The sequence below is a fragment of the Sebastes fasciatus genome, chromosome 20 (assembly GCF_043250625.1).
Source record: "Sebastes fasciatus isolate fSebFas1 chromosome 20, fSebFas1.pri, whole genome shotgun sequence".
NCBI lineage: Eukaryota > Metazoa > Chordata > Actinopteri > Perciformes > Sebastidae > Sebastes > Sebastes fasciatus.
In genome coordinates, this window is record NC_133814.1 from 24,179,739 (window position 1) to 24,201,867 (window position 22,129).

The 22,129-nt window shown below is 35.8% G+C and overlaps 3 protein-coding genes across 9 annotated transcripts; 2 read left to right on the forward strand and 1 right to left on the reverse strand.

The window, feature by feature from the left end:
- Positions 1-995: 995 nt before the first annotated feature.
- Positions 996-2,984, forward strand: gip (gastric inhibitory polypeptide). 2 transcript variants are annotated; one of them, XM_074620057.1, is made up of 5 exons: positions 996-1,073; positions 1,294-1,376; positions 2,454-2,591; positions 2,676-2,763; positions 2,846-2,984. In XM_074620057.1, the coding sequence occupies exons 2-4, from the start codon at positions 1,300-1,302 to the stop codon at positions 2,761-2,763; spliced, it is 303 nt and encodes a 100-aa protein (XP_074476158.1). In that variant the 5' UTR covers positions 996-1,073; positions 1,294-1,299; the 3' UTR covers positions 2,846-2,984. The 2 variants fall into 2 exon arrangements, with proteins under 2 accessions (XP_074476158.1, XP_074476159.1); XM_074620058.1 differs by having other exon boundaries at positions 1,000-1,376.
- Positions 2,985-4,086: 1,102 nt separating this feature from the next.
- Positions 4,087-9,667, forward strand: snf8 (SNF8 subunit of ESCRT-II). Its single transcript, XM_074620065.1, has 8 exons — positions 4,087-4,514; positions 6,009-6,059; positions 6,997-7,135; positions 7,227-7,331; positions 7,570-7,642; positions 7,737-7,878; positions 8,929-9,003; positions 9,206-9,667. Exons 1-8 carry the CDS (start codon positions 4,461-4,463, stop codon positions 9,341-9,343), a joined length of 777 nt encoding a protein of 258 aa, XP_074476166.1. The 5' UTR covers positions 4,087-4,460; the 3' UTR covers positions 9,344-9,667.
- A 5-nt stretch (positions 9,668-9,672) lies between these two features.
- Positions 9,673-21,907, reverse strand: calcoco2 (calcium binding and coiled-coil domain 2). Of its 6 annotated transcripts, none has more exons than XM_074620062.1 (15): positions 21,789-21,907; positions 20,564-20,734; positions 19,180-19,282; positions 17,510-17,670; positions 17,102-17,227; positions 16,873-16,998; positions 16,693-16,800; positions 15,860-15,969; positions 15,696-15,765; positions 13,921-14,088; positions 13,637-13,825; positions 12,312-12,428; positions 12,070-12,229; positions 11,176-11,201; positions 9,673-10,745 (listed from the first exon to the last, which is right to left on the reverse strand). In XM_074620062.1, the coding sequence occupies exons 1-15, from the start codon at positions 21,882-21,884 to the stop codon at positions 10,584-10,586; spliced, it is 1,893 nt and encodes a 630-aa protein (XP_074476163.1). In that variant the 5' UTR covers positions 21,885-21,907; the 3' UTR covers positions 9,673-10,583. The 6 variants fall into 6 exon arrangements, with proteins under 6 accessions (XP_074476163.1, XP_074476161.1, XP_074476164.1 ...); XM_074620060.1 differs by having other exon boundaries at positions 9,673-10,748; XM_074620063.1 differs by having other exon boundaries at positions 9,673-10,748; positions 15,860-15,957; positions 20,564-20,737.
- Between the last annotated feature and the right edge of the window lie 222 nt (positions 21,908-22,129).

Genomic DNA, 22,129 nt, shown 5'->3' on the forward strand with positions numbered 1-22,129 from the left:
AAAATCTGAGATTTCGAGAATTAAGTTGTAATTTTACGAGAAAAAAAGTCATGATATCCCGAGAATTAAGTCGTAGTATTACCACGATTTTATTCTCGGAATATCACATCTTTTTTTCTCGTAAAATTACAACTTTATTCTCGGAATATCACATCTTTTTTTCTCATAGAATTACAACTTTATTCTTGAAATCTCAGATTTTTTTTTTTCCGTAATATTACGAGAATAAAGTCGTAATTTTACGAGAAAAAAGGTCAAATTTTACGAGAAAAAAAGTCGTAATATATGTTATTATTTGTTGGATGGCCATTTCTTGTGTTTTGAAGGTTTTGATGAGGAGAGCTCCAGCAGGGGGAAGTACTTGTACTTTACTGTCATACAGTATCAACATTTAATTAACAACACTTTTACGATATAATATAATATAATATAATATAATATAATATAATATAATATGATATAATATAAGATAATATAAAATAATGTAAGATAATATAATGTATTATATTATTCTGCAATGGGCCAATCTTCATAATGAGTACTTTTACTTTTGTTACTTTAAGTATATTAAATGCTAATACTTTTCTATTTCAGTAAGTGTTTGAATACACGACTTCTACTTGTAGTTGTGTATTTGTACACTGGCTAGTGCTTCTTTTTCTTCGGTAAAAGATCAGAATACCACTTACAGCACTGCTCATATCTACATCCTACATCCTGATACTGTACATTTAGGCACACACTTTACATCTTTATCTTCATGTATTATCAACAAACCATTAGTTTTTCATATGCTGCTAAAGTGCCACTTTTTCATTAGCCTAATGGTCCATGAATCTCCTCCTGTGGGATGTTAACTCAGCACCAACTCTCCAGGAACGTAAAAATCAATTCACTCTCCACATTTATTACGCCGCTGCTTATCAGTAGTCACCTGTGTATGTGGGTTTCATTAATGCTTTAATGTGCCGGAACTAAATTGTTTTTCTAGCTCAGTTTCCTGCTCTGACATATATATATATTCCCTCTGAGGAAACTGTATAAGAGCCCATTTTCTGAAGGCAACCTATAAGGTAAGCAGCTTAAAGTATTTCTTATTTCCTGTTTTAAAGATATCTCCATTTAAAGGTGAGGAAATGTACTTAAAAATTTATCTATTAGTTCACACATCTGATTTAAGCTACATTATATATCTTTACTTCTGCTATTCCCATCTGCTTTTATTAAGTCAGGAAAGTAAGTAAATTATTCTTGATCAGCTCTCATTTAATTAAACATGTCTGTCTTTTATAGGTCATCATGCTGTTTGAACTTTTGGTCGTCTGGCTGCTCGGAGCGCTGCTCTCAGAGGCAAACACTCAACCTGAACAGATGGGGTTAGTCTCACTAACACTATGTTTTCCCTTAATACACTGAAGGTTTAATCCTAGGCTGTTAGTGATAATCAATTGAATGATTTTTACTTAAATCAATCAAACTATTTGTACAGCACTTTTCATGCAGGTTAAATGCAATTCAAAGATACAGGCAAGCTCATAAAAAGGAGAGGTGAGGATTTGCTGTCTTTCTTTGGTTTGACTGAATATATTTGAGTTTTGACAAAACAAGACATTTGAAGAAGTCAATTTGGGCTTTTGTAAACTGTGATGCATGGGCAACTGTAACGACTACTTCCTACGCAGCCCGCACACACACACACACAAATGACAGCTAATCTGTTTCACTAACAACTAAGCCAAAGGAAACACTAAACAAATTCAGCAGAGGTTCTTTTAGCAGGACAGAAATGTGTTACTATGCTGATATCAGACACTTTACAGTAGCCCACTGCTCCTAAAATACTTAGGATGGGTTAAAAAGGGTCAAATTCAATGTCTGCAACGATTAAAATAAAGTTTAAGTTGTTTTTCTTTTAACCTGGGATACATGCAATGAAAGTACCTAATTATTCACATCTGAATACTGAGAAACACGGGCATGTATAGAAGAGGAAATCTAAGTTTTAGATAACTTTGGAGTTGTGGGTGAAGGCCACTACCTTAGTCTAAAACTGCAGCTAACACCTCAGCAAATAGCCAGGTCCTGCAACTCTTGCACAGATATGTGACGCAAGAACATCTGGATTGAAGGCATCTTGGGGTGTCGTGCAAATCAACAGTGAAAAGCCACACAGCTTGTGGATTTAGGGTGGCTATAAGTGAAACCCTGAACACTTCACAAACACACAAACCTTTGCTGTTTTTTTTTGGTTGATGTTTTTGTAAACTAAATATATTTGAGTTTTGACTGTTGGTTTTGACAAAACAAGTAATTTGAAGATGTCAATTTGGGCTTTCGTAAATTGTGATGGGCACTATTTTCTTACAATTTATCAACCAATCCATTAATAATCCAGAAAATACTCACCAGTTGCAGCTCTACTTATGTGATTTTACATTTGTGTCTTTGTCAAGTGTCAGTGAAGATGAGCAGCATGTGAGCAGAAGATACGTTGAGTCGACCATCGCGAGCGAAATCAGCAAAATCATGGAGTCAATGATGCAGAGAAACTTTGTAGAGTTCTTGCTCAACCAAAGGGAGAAAAAAAGCATGTGAGTCACTGAATGATTTCAACAGATTTCAAGCCAACGCAGGAATAACTGCTTTATGTTAATTATCACTGCTCTCCCACACAGGCCTGCTGCCACTGCAGAGGAAGATCAGGAGCTGTACAACAACCTGCTGAAGCTCAGTGTGCACGAGAAGCAGAAGAGAAAGATATAGGTGTGTTTCCCTTCATTCACGTTATATAAACAGATATGTTCTGTCCACACCTAATACCTTGTCTCACTTCCTGTTCTTAAAGGCTTCACCAAGGTGCAGAGATGCTGTAGAAAATCACCAGACAGCTTCTTGAGGCCTCCTTTTGATTTTTTTTAAAACTTGGATGATGTGTGTAATCCCTATTTTATACAGTCTATGCTGTAATCTTGTGTGTAGCGAATATTTAATTTACCTAATAAACAAATCATCACACATCAAAATAAAGTGAATTGAGACTGAATGAATTAAGTTGTATTGTATTTTGTTTTCTCGGAAACATTAAAAGGCTGAAATGCTGTAGATCAGTGATGGAAGGTTACTTTTACTCAAATACAATTTCAAGGTACTTTGTATTTTACTTCAGTCATATAATTTAATGGTGCATCATACTTTTAGTCCACTACATTTAATTTATTACGTAAATGTTATTTATAGTATGTAAGCATAGTCATACACTGTCAATAACCCCGTAACACTGCTGCTCTTATAGACTATAATTCTTAAAGTCTTTAACGTACAGTTTTGCACATTTTTAGATTATAATTTACAGTCTTTAATGCACATTTTTGCAAATTTTTCAATTATAATTTACAGTCTTTAATGCACATTTTAGCACACGTTTAGATTATAATTTACAGTCTTTAATGCACATTTTAGCACACGTTTAGATTATAATTTACAGTCTTTAATGCACATTTTTGCATATTTTTAGATTATAATTTACAGTCTTTAATGCACATTTTTCTGTTATATGTAAGTATTACATCTATCACTTTATGTACATATTATAATATGTACATACATGTCACTGTCAATATAAATCCTAATCATTGTACATACATGTACATGCTGTACATAATCACCTAGTTCACGTATATCCATCCAGTATTTATGTCTTTGCACTATCTATACTGTTTACAACTTCCGAACACAACTTGTATATAGACATTTTATTTGTATTTATTTTAAATTTTTATTATTGTATTCTTTATTGTTATTTCTAGTCTGTATAAGTACATTGAGATTGATTTAAAAGCTGTAATGGGAAGTTATTTTTAAGAAACATTTTGAATTCAGGACTTTAACTTGTAATGGAATACTTTTAGAGCACGGTATTTCTACTTTTACTCAAGTAAAGTATCTGAGTACTGACTGGTTGTTTTACCTCTATTCTGTTGTTGTTGTTGTTGTTGTTGTAGTTCCCATACTGACCTGCTGTATTCTCCAGGACACCAGGGGGCGCTATGACATCATGTGTGGACGTCACCAACGCGGAAGAGCTTTACTTCCTGCTTCATTGCTAACCAGAATGGAAACAGTTGTACTAAAGTAGCTGTATTTATCTTTATTTATCGCATTAATCAAACTAAAATTACACTTTTGAGTTTACTGTAATATCGGACTGCTAATATAAGAGCTAAAGAGATCGAATAAGTTGGTATAAAGAGGAGAATTGTGAACTAAAGTGATTAAAAACAGGAGATATCCTGTCAGCTAACGTTAGCTTAGCTCTAACCTCAGCTAACTTTACATGTTAGATGATCTAACCTGACTGATAGATGATCATTCTGCGTTAAACACTCCTAGTTTATATTATTCTGCGTTAAACACTCCTAGTTTATATTATTCTTTTAAAGTTTGGACCAGAAATCATCAGGATGCATCGGAGAGGAGTTGGAGCTGGAGCTATCGCCAAGAAGAAGCTGGCAGAGGTAAACAATACAGATGTTATTGGACAATACAGATGTTATTAGACAATACTGATGTTATCAGACAATACAGATGTTATCAGACAATGTAGATGTTATCAGACAATACTGATGTTATCAGACAATACAGATGTTATCAGACAATACAGATGTTATTAGACAATACAGAGGTTATTAGACAATACAGATGTTATCAGACAATACAGATGTTATCAGACAATACTGATGTTATCAGACAATACTGATGTTATCAGACAATACAGAGGTTATTAGACAATACAGATGTTATCAGACAATACAGAGGTTATTAGACAATACAGAGGTTATTAGACAATACAGATGTTATTGGACAATACAGATGTTATTGGACAATACAGATGTTATTAGACAATACAGATGTTATCAGACAATACAGAGGTTATTAGACAATACAGAGGTTATTAGACAATACAGATGTTATTAGACAATGTAGATGTGATTAGACAATACTGATGTTATTAGACAATACAGATGTTATCAGACAATACAGATGTTATCAGACAATACAGAGGTTATTAGACAATACAGAGGTTATTAGACAATACAGATGTTATTGGACAACACAGATGTGATTAGACAATACTGATGTTATTAGACAATACAAATGTTATTAGACATTACAGATGTTATCAGACAATACTGATGTTATCAGACAATACAGATGTTATTAGACAATGTAGATGTTATTAGACAATACTGATGTTATTAGACAATACAGATGTTATTGACAATGCAGATGTTATTAGACAATACAGATGTTATTAGACAATACAGATGTGATTAGACATTACTGATGTTATTGACAATACAGATGTTATTAGACAATACTGATGTTATTGACAATACAGATGTTATTAGACAATACAGATGTTATTAGACAATACAGATGTTATTAGACAATACAGATTTTATTAGACATTACAGATGTTATTAGACAATACAGATGTTATTAGACATTACAGATGTTATTGACAATACAGATGTTATTAGACAACATAGATGTTATTAGACAATACAGATGTTATTAGACAATACAGATGTTATTAGACAATACAGATGTTATTAGATAATACAGATGTTAGAAAAGTACTTATAGGATCAGTTGTACATGTCCATAATAACACCTTTATAATTGTATTTTATAACTGTATTACTTAGCTAATGCAATCACTGACAATACCTTTTATATAGTCTATGAATGAATTATCAATTTGCATGCTCTGTTTGGAGAAGAATCTCCTGATTTTGTGTGTCTTATTATTTGATATTTATATTTAGTTTGTTTTTAACATTTGGTTTCCTTTAATTATCTTGTTGTTTTTTGGTTAAATGATTCATTTAATTGTGCTTATATTGTATTATTGTCGTAAAACGAGATGGTACATCTCAAGGGGTTATTTTTGATAAAGAACATAAACTTTCATATCTAATCTGTGATTATTATTTTTTTCTCTTTAGGCCAAATATAAGGAAAGAGGAAATGTTCTTGCAGAGGACCAAATTGTCCAAGTGAGTTGTTGTGTGTCAACAGAATACAATTTTTTTTTTTAGATATAAAAAACACTTTTATCCATGTGACAAATTCCTCATTAAATAAAGATATTTCCAGTGGTGGAAAGTCATTTACTCAAGTATTTAAGTACAATTTTGAGGTACTTTTACTTGAGTATTTCCGATTTCTACTTAATACTTCTACTCCGCTACATCTCAGAGGTAAATATTGTACTTTTTACTCAACTACATTTATCTGATAGCTTCAGTTACTTGGCAGATTTGATTATTAATATTAAAATGTAATCTATAATAATGATGATGTATTATTATAGATTAAACTACCCAGCAGTATGTGAAGTAGGGATTAATGCATCAGTAATTATAATTCAGTGATATAATATTCTGAAACGGGCCATTCTGCACAATGAGTACTTTTACTGTTTAGATGCAAATACTTTTGTACTTTTACTAAGTATGGTTTTGATTGCAGAACTTTTACTTGAAACAAAATATTTCTACACTGTAATTTTGCTACTTTTACCTAAGTACAAGATCTGAATACTTCTTCCACCACTGGCTATATTTCTCCTTCATGCTAATTTTGTAAATCAGAAATATAATCAATATTGTTTATTAACTTCTTGTTCTTAAAATAAAAAACATTTTAGTTGCTTTAGTAAACTACGTAATATCTCTCAAAACATGTTTTTTTTTTATTTACTTATGTTAACAACAGAATAATGTATGACTTATTTGCCTCTTAGGTAAATATCATATTCATAAATCCAAAACAATAATCCTAAAACAATCAATCAAAATATATATATTTTTATATAGTCCCTGCCTCCAGTTACAGTTCTATATCTGCCACATATTTATTTTGTATGAAGTTTTTTGTGTATTGATATTCCCCTGTTCTACATTTACTCACCTGTTTCTGTTTTTCTGCCAGATGTCGAAGCAGCTGGAGACCTTCAAGTCCAACCTGGAGGAGTTCGCCAGCAAACATAAACAAGAAATCCGAAAGAACCCACAGTTCAGAGTTCAGTTTCAGGAGATGTGTGCCACCATTGGAGTTGACCCTCTTGCCTGTGAGAAACATTTTGAATATAATCTGTAAGAAAAATCAGAAAAAAATGTATGTTTTAAAGTTGAAAATAACTTTTCTAATTTCTTCCACAGCTGGAAAAGGTTTTTGGTCTGAGATGCTCGGCGTAGGTGACTTCTATTATGAGCTCGGTGTGCAGATCATTGAAGTGTGCCTGGCCCTGAAACACAGAAATGGAGGTTTGTAATTTCTCTGGAAACTAAGTTGTAATCATCGTGTTTGACTGGTAACAAAGAGGGGACAAAATGGGGATCTAAATTAATAAACTCATTCAATCTCAACTCCATCCCTGATATATTCTGCATGTCAACACAGTAATATGCCATAAATCCAGTCATGAACACCTGCAGGTTGTAGATACCATGATATATAATGTTTGATATGTATGTTTAAATGTTGGCGTGTATTTTCTTTCAGGGCTTATTACTTTGGATGAACTCCACCAGCGAGTACTGAAGGGAAGAGGTAAATACGCTCAGGATGTGAGCCAGTAAGTTGAATATTTCATCACATTTGGATCATTTTAATGCCTGTGTGTCGGACCTAAGTAGTATGATTGATAAAATGAAATATGTGCTTCCCAGAGATGACTTGATGAGAGCCATAAAGAAACTGAAGGTGATGGGGAACGGCTTTGGGATGATTCCTGTTGGTGGTTCTTACCTGGTCCAGTCAGTCCCAGCAGAGCTCAACATGGACCACACTGTAGTTCTGCAGCTGGCCGAGGTAAGATGCAGCTCCTGGGTTCATTAATGTATATATATATAGCAGGTGTCACTACTTTGTTTTTACGTTGCTTTGACTATGAATTTCTCACTCAGATTTATTCTTCCTGTCGTTTTATCACTGACATTTTCAGTTCTCTGAGGTACTGAACTTTGGTGATGTGGCCTTTATCAGTATAAAGACTCTTTCACTCATGCACTTCATGTAACATTGCAGACATATTTACATAATGGTCTCATTTTTAAATAAATCCCCAAGTCACCTTTTGGTAAAAGTCCAAAATCCCAAAAATGTATTGTCATTATCATTAAAGCTACAACTGCACAAGGGGATATAAAGAGAGAAATTTTAAATATTCCGCCTTCGAAGAGCACTGTAATACATTTGTCATTTAATCAGAACCAGAATCAAACAATACATACAATAAATATATTAGGAGGAAATAAAAATACAGGAAAAGTATTGCAAAAGTCAAGAACATAAATATAGAATAGAAAAAATTACAATAAAAATATGAAAAAGACACCATAAAAATACTATACTACTAACAAATATGCACAGTATAACTGCTCTAGAATGAGAGAGCTCTACAGTTTTGTGCAGGATGTGCAAAAAATTTAATTAACTTAATCATCTCTTATGCTCAAAGTAAATAACGAGATTCTTCTCATGTCAGATCAGTTTATAAAATGTGTTTTCCCCCTCGTGTTGTGGGGAATAAGAGTTAAGAATTTAGTCGCTGTGATAAAAAGAAATTCAACTGCAAAACAAGTTTTAAAGTCCAACACTTGATGTCGCTATTCTCCAACTTACTGCTGTCCTCCATCATAGTTGTGAGAATCAAAGGAGTTTTTTTTATCTTCCTCTCACCACCAGGTGACAAATATTGCATGAGCTTTGCAGCTCTATCTGTAATGTTCCCGCATGTTGGAATGCTAACGAAGCCATAACTGTAACAGAAAGATGTAGCCAGAGACTGTACAGATTTTCTGTCTGAAAATGGCTTACTGTTCCAAAAAGAGAGTCTGTATTTTCTTTGTTCACTTGTAGAAAAAGGGCTACGTCTCAGTGAGTGAGATCAAGGACAGTCTCAATTGGGAGAAGGAACGGGCGTGTCACGTCCTGGTAAGTGCATTCTATATTTATTTAATGTTTAAATAAAAATAAAAATAATTCTAGGCCTTTTTTATCATATTTTTTAACTTTCAATGATATGATTGAGGAAAGAAGGTATTGAATTGCATTCTACGTGGTATTAAATAGGTTTTTCAGAAGTCTTAAATGTAAGTTGGTGACCTCTGTAGAACTCCGCTCTTCATATTTCCAGGATCACCTGCTGAAGGAAGGCCTGGCTTGGTTGGACTCTCAAGCAGCCGGAGAACCTCAGTACTGGCTGCCCGCTCTCTTCTCTGAGCTCACCTCCCGTGATGTCACACCAGAGGAGGCCAATCAGATGACACCTTAACAGATGACAGACCGGCAGCTGTGTGGCAGCTTCAGAGACATGTTGGTAAACAAAATGTGCCTGGTGGGAAGGCTCATGTGACGGAGTTGGCTGGGCGAACCTCCCTCTGAGATCACTTTCTGGACACGAGGAGGGGAAACTTTCCTCAGCGGCTCCTCCAGTAACTTCTATGCAACGAGTGCACTCTCACTATTAGACTATTAGACACTACGCTGCACATGAACTGCAGTGTGGTGTTGCTGGTGTCACGGTTTATGGGCGGATCAATGTACAGAACATGTAACTGTTGAATTTTTCATGTATAAAGAACTTTTAAAGACTACATCTGCTGCATCCTATCACTTGATTTTTATTATGTCCATTTAAATCATTTACATACACTCACTTGTTACATTGCTCAGTCTCATATCATCAATTCATTCTGTCATACACATTTTAAAATCAGCAGAAATTAACGAAAGTTAAATAAACACTTGAATTGGCACAATCTGGTTATAGAAGATCAGACCTCCCTCTGAGAGATAAGTGCAAAGTTATACTGAAAGTGAAGAGTTGTGGTTAATATATATTAAGATTTAAATGTGACAAGCTTTATTTTAAATCACAAGCTCATCTTAAAGGACCATTCCCTTGTTTAAGCATGTTTTAGCCTTTTTACTACAAATCATATATATACATATTACTGCTGTTTATTTTCAAAGCATACCATACGTTTCTTTTAGAATCTAGCCATAAACATCTGTTGCCAGTGATTTAACAATAGAAAGAACATTTGTGAACGCTTGTCTAATATCTGCCTATTTTGTTTAGGCAAAATCCGTCTGCTTGTGTTTAGACGATATTCAACATTTGAGAACTTTTTGAGGGTTTTGTGTATCGATACAGAAACACTGGAAGTATCAAAACATTTCAATTGATGCCCAGTTGTGTGGTAATTTACTTTTAAATGCATTAACGTGCAACGATAAGATAACTTTTGACCAAAATAAATGAGGACGTGATGTTCACTATGGTGGATTAGGTACTGTAAGTCAGACTGTTTCATGTCTGCCAGCGGATTCTTTCTGCATGATTCACACTAATGACTGGAAAAAAAACAACCAAAAACGTCGGTATGCTTTGGAAAATGGTCGACAGTAATGTAAAATCTATGTAATTTGCAATTATCGGTATGGTCCTTTTACTTTTACACATGACCACCCGACTTGTAAGACGTTTTTTTTCTTTGCGCGTGGCGTTCTCACAGCTCGTGGCCGTAGACGTGATCCTCAAACACAGTCTGGTCCATGCCGTCACAGATCATGGTGCAGAAGGGACACACTCGGTGGCTCTGCTCGTGCTGGTCCAGTTCCTGTTGGGTTATGAAGGGGAAGCACTCCTGGCAGTGACGGCACACCAGCGACTGCTGGGGAGCAGAAATAGAGACGGCACGTCAGGAGTTGTAACGAAATAGGGAGCGGATTATGTTTTAAGTCCTCTACGAAAATAAACGGTAAACAGCCTGAGTCACTCGGCTCGTGTGTGAATATCAGAGAGTTCCTGAGATGAGAGCTGCCTCGAGTCCAGCTTCTTTAACCTCAGTTGGTTTGTTTGTTCATTGAAGTTGTGCTAAATTGATTAACTAGCTGGCACTACTACAAGTTTCTCTACCATTTCATCATTGGTATCAGAGAAATATGCAAAGAGCTTCTATGCAAACATGAATGGAATGATTAGAGTGATAAATATAAATAGATGAGCAGCTACGGCTCGCTGACAACATGTTGTGGATGAATGAGTGATGGGACAGGTGAGGTTGTGGTGTAGTACCGAACTAAAATGATTTGACTCACCTCTTCCTCTGTGTCTGCAGGGTCCGCTGAAACAAAGGGAAATCAGATAACACCAGATTAATTAAAACAACTATTGTTTATTTATTGTTTATTCTAGGGCTGCAGCTAATGACTGTTTTCATCATGAATGACTCCTGACTTTTTTTTTTAGGAATCATTTGTTCATGTACACACATCTAGGAGAAGGTGTGGATGATATGGATTAAGTCTTCTAAATGTAATTTTGCATCACAATATTAATATATATATATATTTATTACACGGCTTTGTTGAATACTCGATTGTGATTGGTCAATCACAGCGTTCTACGGTCTGTTATTTCTTTATAGCAGACCGTTGCTATGTATAACAGACCGTTGCTATTGACGCAGTTCTGGACTTGGACTCTGGAGGATCGTTTTTTGTGTCAGATTATTGATTTCTTAAGTAAATAGCCGTGTAATAAGCAGGATAATGTACAGCGAGAGGGTCATTGTTGTGAAATAAACCCCTTCAGGGCGACGCAAGACCCCGACGCGGGTGCAGCATCCCCCTGTCGGGGTTTATTTCACAACAATGACCGGCTCCCTGTTCATTATCTACTATAAAACTAAATATATAAGAAAACAAAAGTAAATCTTTCTGAAAAACTGAAACTAAACTAAAACTAGCAGACACACTCTGAAAACGAACTAAAACTAAACTAAAATTTAAAAGTCAACACTAAAATGAAATAAAAACGAATTGAAAATTCAAAACTATTATAAACTTCGTTGCGACAGAAGTCTCAGATATCTGAAAACTTCAGGTAAGAAAATATATACACGCTTTTGTGTGTTTAATTTTGTGATTTGAGTGAATTTACCCTTTATACTTCAAGACAAACCTACTGTGATTCATCTTTTATGAACTCACCTATGGTCTCATACAGGTTCTCAGCCTGGTCAGGTGCCTCCTGTTGCTGCTGCCAGTCGTCGGCGGGTGATGTGGCGGCGGCAGCTGGCGAGGTGGTGTCAGGCTGCATATGTTGTGACTCGAAAACTCTACGCAGCTCCTCCATATCACTCACGAGATTCTGACAGAATAAATACGGTTGAACAAACAGACGTCTAGAATCACAAAGTGATCCTTTTGAATCAATGTTTGTGTAAATGTACCTCGTTGTCTCTGGCCAGCTCTTCTTTCTCGTGTTGCAGCAGCCTGATCATGTGTTCCTTGTCCTCTATCAACTCTTCTTTATCCGCGATCGCTTCGTGTGCCTCTGCGAGCTGTAGCTGGAAAACAATGAAGGGAAACAAGCCTCAGTTTTTAGTATGTGGACACCTGAACATTATGTGTGATTGCTGAACATGTGATTCCAAAACTATGTCCATTAATCTGCAGCTATAACAGCCTCCACTCTTCTGGTTTCAGTCTTTCCACCAGATTTTGAGCCTGCAGCAGGGATTTGCTCCCGTTCACACACACAAGAGTATTAGTGAGATCCAATACTGATGTTGGATGGCTCGCACTTGGCGTTCCAGTTCATCCCGAAGGTGTTGGATGGGGTTGAGGTCAGGGCTCTGTGCAGACCAGTCAAATTCTTCCACACCAAACTGGGAAAACCATTTCTTTATGGAGCTGGCTTTGTGCTCAGCTCTTAGACAACCTCCCCCAAAGTCTCAGAGAAGCCACATCAGTGCACATCTTTAAAAAGCATCTTAAAACCCATTTATTTTCTTCGGCTTTCTATTAATTTTTTTTACTAGGGCTGTCAAAGTTAACATGTTAATTCGTTTTAACGCCACTCATTTCTTTAACGCATTAATGCAACTGATCTTTTGGAGGTTGTAGCAGGCTCCGTTTTAAAGCTAGAGTGGTGTCATATGAAACTAGAAAACCTAATGAATCCATCGGTACCAACCATGTCATACTAGCTTGTTGTGAAGGAGGCTAAATAACACTTCAAACCTTTGGTGAGGAAAAACTGTCATGGCCATTTTCAAAGGGGTCACTTGACCTCTGACCTCCAGATATGTGAATGAAAATGGGTTTATGGGTACCCACGAGTCTCCCCTTTACAGACATGCCCACTTTATGATAATCACATAATCAATTCACATTTATAGCTTTTCATGTTGTGGGTTGTAGAGTTCATTTTGCTTGGTTTTACATTTTGTCTTCTCTGTATCATATTCTCTCTCCTTTTCTCTGTCTTGTAACTTGAAAAGTGCTACATAAACTAAGTTTGCTGATTGTGCACGGGAGCATCGTCATGTTGAAACAGGAAAGGGCGTTACACCTACTGTTGGAATCACACTATTGTGAAATACTAAAGTACAGTATCATCGTGTGCTGCATGAAGCATTTAGATTTCCCTTCACTGGAACTAAAGGGCCTCGATTTAAATAGCAAAAAACAGCTCCAGACCACAAGTAAACCTTCGGCCACATAGCATATCTAAACCAAGGTCTAGATTTCTGCAGATGCTCTTTGAGTTTACCTCATGTTTGCCACTTGTCCGTTCTGCGTGCTCACATGCCATGATCACCTTCTCCAGCTGCTCCCTGTGCTGCAGCAGCTCTTTGTCCAGTAAGTCAGCGTGTCTCTTGGCGTTTTTGGTCTCCTCTCTCTCGGCCGCCAGTTTCACCTGAGCGTCCTGCAGCTGGCAGCCAAGAGTCTGACACTGCATCTGAAGAGGACGTAGCATGAAGCATTTAGCAAAGAGGAAACATCATGTTATTGTTTGTATTTAGAAGGATTTCAGCCTCTTTCTTTTGTTCCCACCCTTAGATCGTCATCTGGACAGTTCTTCAGCGTCTCCTGCTGCGACAGCCTCCTCCGTAGCTCCTGGTTCTCTCTCTTCATGTCGTCCATGTTGTGTGCGAGGGTTTGCGACCTCTGCAGCTCTACAGAGAGCCTCTCCTTCTCTTTCTCACTGCTCTGAAGGTCAACCTGACAAAAGGTCAAGCACACACATTTGAATCTGGACCCAAATAATCTTCATATAACCTTTTTTTTATCATCTTGACCTGGATGACTTGTCAGATCATGTCTTACACAAGCTGTGTCATACTAGCTTGTTGCGAAGGAGGTTAAATAACGCTCCAAACTCACGCTAAATTTTGGCGAGGAAAAACTGTTATGGACATTTTTAAAGGGGTCCCTTGACCTCTGACCTCAAGATATGTGAATGTAAATGGGTTCTATGGGTACCCACGAGTCTCCCCTTTACAGACATGCCCACTTTATGATAATCACATGCAGTTTGGGGCAAGTCATAGTCAAGTCAGCACACTGACACACTGACAGCTGTTGTTGTCTGTTGGGCTGCAGTTTGCCATGTTATGATTGGAGCATATTGTTTTATGCTAAATGCAGTACCTGTGAGGGTTTCTGGACAATATCTGTCATTGTTTTGTGTTGTTAATTGATTTCCAATAATAAATATATACATACATTTGTATAAAGCAGCATATTTGCCCACTCCCATGTTGATAAGAGTATTAAATATCTGACAAATCTCCCTTTAAGGTACATTTTTGTAGTCAGGAAGGCCCAGCAGAGACTGTACGCTCTGAGGCGACTCAAGACTTTTAGACTGAAAGCACAAATCCTCAGTGACTTCTACGGGGGCACCATAGAGAGCCTCCTAACAGGCTGCTTCACCACCTGGTACGGCAACTGCACCAATGTGGACCGTAAGGCGCTGAAAAGGGTTTTGCGCTCGGCCCAACACATCACCGGGTGCGAGCTGCCCAGCCTGCAGGAGCTGTACACCCAGCGGTGCCTCAGGAAGTCCCTGAGGGTCATTAAGGACACGACACCCCCCCACATCAGCCTGTTCTCCCTCCTGCCCTCTGGTAGAAGATACAGGACCCCCAGGACTCACACCAGCAGACTGAGGAACAGTTTTTTCCCCCAGGCCATCAGACTTTTAAATCGATAATTCATTCGGCACATTCTTACACAAAAATATATCTTATACTGTATATATTCTTAATACATATGTTCTTAATATGCCCTTTTATAAAGTATTTCCTTTTATAATTGTAATGTCAATGTAATATAACTTTTTATTTTAATGGAGCTTCCCAGCAAAAAGTATTCCACACATTTGTACCTGTACAACCGGCGTGACAATAAACATCTCGAATCTTGAATCTTGAATTTTGAACAGATAAAAATGTGCACTTAATTTGCGATTAATTGCGATTAACTATGGACAATCATGCGATTAATCACGATTAAATATTTTAATCGATTGACAGCCCTAGTAGTACTAACAAGTATTGTCTGTGCAGCCTGATATCTCTTCTTCCTCTGTGCTGTAGAGCTCCATTGTTATCCAAAAACTATTAAAAACAGCAAATTTGAATTAATCCACTGCTGAAAATAGTCCCAAAAAATAAAAAACTACAGCTGTTTTAGGAAATTATTCAGCCTTTTTAAGAATGAAACTATATATTTGTGATGCTATGAGGGTCACAGGCAAAGTAGAGAAGTCAGAAATGCTAAAATAACAGCAGCTTTATCCTTTAAAGCGCCGCACTGTGAAGTACCTGAAGGAGCTGGATGCTGTCTTTCATTTTGAACAGTTCCCTCTCTTGCTCTCTGAGTTTGGAATTTAGCCTAAAACACACACAAAAAGACAAGCTGTTAGTGGCCAGAAAACATTATATAAGTTCAAGTTTAATGATGAAAACAGATAAAAGACTTGACTCACATGGCGATATCCCCACTTTGACCATCGACCTTCACTCTCAGCTCCTCACGCTCCTCCTTCAGCTGGTTGATCTTCATCACAGCTCGGTCGTACTTCTCCTGAGCGTGTGTCTGAAAAATTTAACAACGATTATTACACGGCTGTGTTGAATACTCGATTCTGATTGGTCAATCGCAGCGCTCTACGGTCTGTTGTTTCTTTATAGCAGACCGTTGCTATGGGCGCAGTTTAGGGCTGCACGATTATGGCCAAAATGATAATCACGATTATTTTGATCAATATTGATAACGACAACTATAGCACTTTCACATTAAAATAAACAGAGCACTGTTTTCACTTTCATGTTGTGCTATATTCCTGATAATATACAAATTAATTGGAAAAAAAAAGAAAAAAATGACATTGCAATATCTTTTTCTGCTATATATATTTAAAAAATACAGTTATATTCACCCTACCCCTTTGTTAGCTACATTTTTAAGTTAAATGCATCAATGTGGTGCACTTTGAGAGCAAAATTAGCATCAATAAGAGCTAGATAAACAATTTTATGCTCTTAATTTAAAACATAAACACATTGGTTGTATATATAATTATTGATTTCTTAAGTAAGTAGCCGTGTTATAAGCGGGATAATGTACAGCGAGCCAGTCATTATTGTGAAATAAACCCCTTCAGGGCGATGCAAGACCTCCGCTTCGCGTCAGGGTGCGGCATCGCCCTGTCGGGGTTTATTTCAAAACAACGACCGGCTCGCTGTACATTATCCCTTACATGTATAATAGAGGATTTTGTCAGATCCTTTAACTGCTAAAAAGATAAAATGTTCTCACCTCATTTTGTCTCGATGCTCCGTCTAAACTCAAGCTTCGTGTCTTCAGCTCAGCAGCATCACGTTTCTGCATCTCCTCCTGCTTTGCCTTCTGAGTCAGCATCTCCTCCTGGTAGTAACACCAAAGTTAGTTTTCACACTGAAACTGCAGCGCTGATTTTAGACTGAAAAAAACCCGAACCTTTAAGTTTTCCGTTTCTTTCACTTGCTGCTGCAAGATGCTTTTCAGGTTTTCATTTTGCTCTTTCATTTGATCCATGTCTTTCACCAGTTGACTCATTTCTTTCTCTTTCTCCTCATTCTGCCCCTGTAGAAATAAATCACACTGCGTGTCAAATATCAAAGTTCAATTCCTATTTGACTATTTCTCTCTCTATATTTCACAATGAGCAAATGTGTTCATTATCGACCTTCAAGCTGGCGGCTTCTTGCTGCTCCTTCTGTAGATCATTTTTTAAGCTTTCATTTTCCTCCCTTATCTGATCCAACTCTTTCTGCAGTTCGGCCTTCTCACGTACGCTCTGTTCCACCTGCTCCTGGGTTCAACACAATCAATATAAAGCTTTATTTACTTTTGCCCTTCCGACTGACATCTGTTTTCATTACATATAAACAGATGTGACTTTTACACAGAGATCTAATCAGTCAAGAATCAAGTTTAGAAAGTTGATATTTAAATATATCCACAACAGTCATTTATTGCCCGATGATTTACACGTGTTATCGGCCAGCTCTCCAGTGGAGCTGGGTGATAACATGTGTAAATAATCGGGCTGGCTTCAGTCGCTGGCTTTTGCTCCACTTCTGTCATTCGATACCTGTGTTGTAATAACCAGGAGGTCGTCCTCCGGGCTGATCTCCAGGCTTTGCTCCGCTGGGTTTTTGAAACAGAAAGGAGTGCTGGCGCCGCGCACTTGACCGGTTCTGTCGACGTAGCAGAACTGGTAGAATTCCATGTCATCTTTAGGGAGGTAGTACTCTGAAGGGACAAGAACAGAGCGGACTGCTAGAGAGCAAAATCTTAATTTTATTACCATGATGCAAAGCTGTGACCAGTGCCTGAAATGGGCCGGTATTCACCTGTACATGAGTTCCCTTACTTCTTATTGCCATATACTTTGAGGTACGCACCCCTAAACGCCTGCGTAACTGCGTCTCTATTTAAACACATAGCTTACTTAAAGGTCCCATATTATAAAAAAGTGAGATTTTCATGTTTTTTTATTATAAAGCAGGCTTAAGTCCTATATAAATACGGTGAAAGTATCGAAACACTCAATCCACAGGGAAATACACACAGCCCTCATTTAGAAACTCTGCATTTGAAACAAGTCGTCAGGATTTCTGCCCATTTGTGATGTCACGAATATACAATATTTAGACCCTTTACACAATTTTAAACGTAAACATTCTACATGTGTCCCAGTTTATTTCCTGTTGTAGTCTATGTGTATGTCATCAGCTGACAGGAAGTATACATGGACCCAAGCTGTTGCCTAGCAACGCAATTCTGTTGCAATTCCGTCAAAATGCACTAAAACGGAGCGTTTCAGACAGAGAGTAAATACAGGCATATTTAGGCTGACAGTATGAGGAAAATAAAGTTGTTTTTTTTACATTTAGCATGTAAACATTTTCTAGTAGAAACACAAAATACAACTATGAACCTGAAAATGAGCACGATATGGGACCTTTAATACTGATAATTATCCAATTTAATCTGTAGGCCAACATATGTCAAATTTTAAGTTGGTTTTATTGTCGCATATATGCAATATTATATTTGTGTACAGTTTGATCTGTATAAATAGCTACATAAAAAATGTTTATTAACCAAATATACATGTATGTACAAACTGTGGAAATGTATGTCGTATGTAGGCGTAATAAAATGCATACAAAAATACACTTGGTATATTACATATATTACCAAGATTTACGTATAAATATAAATATATCCAAGACACATGCAATGATCATATCATGCAAATGCTGAATTAAGGTTCTGGCACCATTTTTGGTCCAATTTAGGCACTTTTCATTGTTATTTTATCAATTAATCAGTTGTTTAGTCGATAAAATGTCAGAAAAGTGGCCGTTATAATTACTGAAAATTCCTTATTGTGTCTTAAAAAATAGCTTGTCTACAGTCCAAAAAACAAAAATATTCATTTTACAATGATATAACGTAGTAAATCCTCACATTTGAGAAGAATAAATCAGAAATAGAAATAACAGATTATAATAAACTATTGACTAATTGATAAATAAACACCACCATGCTGATCAAAATGTTTCAACACCCTACATTTTTTTATTTTTGGCTAAATCTTAAGGTATCATGGCTCATAAAAACAGCTTTAAGAGCTTGTGGCACTAGTTATCTTTAAACTGTTTACACATTAGACACTCAGGGTGTTCAGGAAGTGTACAATGGAAACATGACCAAGCATTATCACACTGCGGTAAAAGTGAAACTATTTCTCACCCCTGAAAAGAGCTTGCCTCGTGGCAGATTCTTGCCCGACCACATCCAGACACGGCTCCACCCACACAAAGGTATGATAATCCTTTGTTGTGCTCCACCCGACCTGTACAAGAAACATTCAGACAAAAGTCAAGAGACGAGTTCTTTAACACACCACATACACAGATATAATAAAGCAACGGAGGCCCGTTTCCACCACTGTGATGACAAAAAAGATCCTGTAAGTCATTATAATTAAAAACTTTCTCAAAATACAAACTCATTTTGAGAGTTTCTTGTTAATTTGAGATATTAAGTCATTATTTTGAGAAAGTTTCTCATTATTTTGAGAAAGTTTCTCATTAGTTTGAGAAAGTTTATCATTAGTTTGAGAAAGTTTATCATTAGTTTTAGATACTAACTCATTATTTTTGAGAGTTCCTTGTTATTTTGAGAAAGTTTTTCATTATTTTTGAGATACTAAGTCATTATTTTGAGATATTTATTTTTTTATTTTGAGATATTAAGTCCTTATTTTAAAGATATTAGGTCATTTTTTTTTAGATATTAAGTCATTATTTTGAGATACTGAGTCCTTATTTTGAGATATAAATCCTTATTTTGAGATACAAGTCCTTATTTTGAGATATTGAGTCCTTATTTTGAGATATTAAGTAATTATTTTGAGATACTAAGTAATTATTTTGAGATATAAGTGGTTATTTTGAGATACAAAGTCATTATTTTGAGGGTTTATGATTATTTTGAGAAACGTTATCATTATTTTGAGATACTTAGTCATTATCTTGAGATATTAAATCATTATTCGAGATACTAAGTCATTATTTTGAGATATAAGTGGTTATTTTGAGATACTAAGTAATTATTTTGAGATATAAGTGGTTATTTTGAGATACTAAGTCATTATTTTGAGATATAAGTTGTTATTTTGAGATACAAAGTCATTATTTTGAGGGTTTATGATTATTTTGAGAAACGTTATCATTATTTTGAGATACTTAGTCATTATCTTGAGATATTAAATCATTATTCGAGATACTAAGTCATTATTTTGAGATACTAAGTCATTATTTTGAGATATTAAATCATTATTTTAAGGTATTAAATCATTATTTCTGCAATATTAAGTCATTATTTTGAGATATGAAATCATTATTTCTGCAATATTAAGTCATTATTTTGAGATACTAAGTCATTATCTTGAGATATTAAATCATTATTTCTGCAATATTAAGTCATTATTTTGAGATAGTAATTCATGATTTCAATAAAGTTTCTTAATATAATGACTCATAGGATCTTTTTTTTCATCACAAGGCAAACTTTTCATCTTATTTTTTTTATTTAACTGTAGAAAGCAGATTGTCCTCTGATGTTTGCTCACCTTAAAGATGCCCACCCAGTCCCGTGGGTTGGGCTGGAGGGTGGCAGTGAGGGTGTAGCAGCAGGTGATGGGGGCTGAAGGCGGGTATGAGTGAGGGGTGTCCGTGAACACCACCTGGGAGAAGGTGTGTGCTTCAGGGTCGGCTGCCTCTTTCAAGCCCTCCATGCTGAGCTGCTGCCAGAAAAACATATAAAGATTGATGATGAAACATATCATGAGTCTGACTGATGACCGCAGGTGTTGTGACTGAAATATCTAAAAATATTTCAAGTTTTCAAGCATAGTAAGTCATTATATCTCAAAATAATGACTTACTATCTCAAAATAATAACTTATTATCTCAAAATAATGACTTAATGTCTCAAAATAAGGACTTAATATCTCAAAATAAGGACTTATATCTCAAAATAATAAATAAATATCTCAAAATAATGACTTAGTATCTCAAAATAAGGACTTATAACTCAAAACAATGACTAAGTATCTCAAAATAATAAGTAAATATCTCAAAATAATGACTTAATATCTCAAAATAATGACCTATATCTCAAAATAATTACTTAATATTTCAAAATAATTACTTAGGATCTCTTAATAGAATGACTTAGTATCTAAAAATAATGATAAACTTTCTCAAAACAATGACTTATTGACTCAAAAATAATGGGAACATTTCTCAAAATAACGAGAAACTCAAAATAGTTAGTATCTAAAACTAATTATAAGCTTTCTCAAAATCATTACTTAATATCTCAAAATAAGGACTTATATCTCAAAATAAGGACTTAATATCTCAAAATAAGGACTTAATATTTCAAAATAGTGACTTAGTGTCTATAATAATGATAAACTTTATTGCCAGACTTCCTTCTTCCTGTTGTTGTTGTTTCTGCGCACTTACATTACAGCTTCACTTGTTTCCACACTGATTACGCATTTATAATTAACTCAAAAACACTTTCCCCAGCGCTGAAACTTGTCACACTTTATATTAAAACGATTATCTTCTCCTTTAAATGATATTTAATCTGTTATATAAACTTTAAAGATCAGTTATTGTGATTTAAACATTAATAATAAAGAAACCGAAAGTGATCTAGCCAAACAGACCGCACCCGAAGCATTATATAATGTTTACTTTGATACACACAGCTGTTTTTTACTACAATAAGTCTTAATAAACCTACATGTTTGATAAAATGTTGAGATAAAGTGATAAACTTACATGTTTACGGTCTCTGGTCACAGCTCCGACATCAACCGTCAGATTCACTGGTAGAGAAACCAGCGGCTGTGCTGCGTTCAGGTGCTGCTCGGACATTTGTTCCTGAAAATATGTTCCTAAATACGACATAAGGCACGTAGCGTAAAGTAGGTAAAGTGATCTTCTGTGGTTTCTTAAATTAATTATAATACTGCATTAAAAACTTTTAATCTCTTATAGAGAAAAGGCTTAATATATTAATTAAAATATGATCCTTATCGTTAACCTGTTTAATATATTATATTATATATATATAGTTCTAGCGTGGGTTTTCTCCGGGTACTCCGGTTTCCTCCCACAGT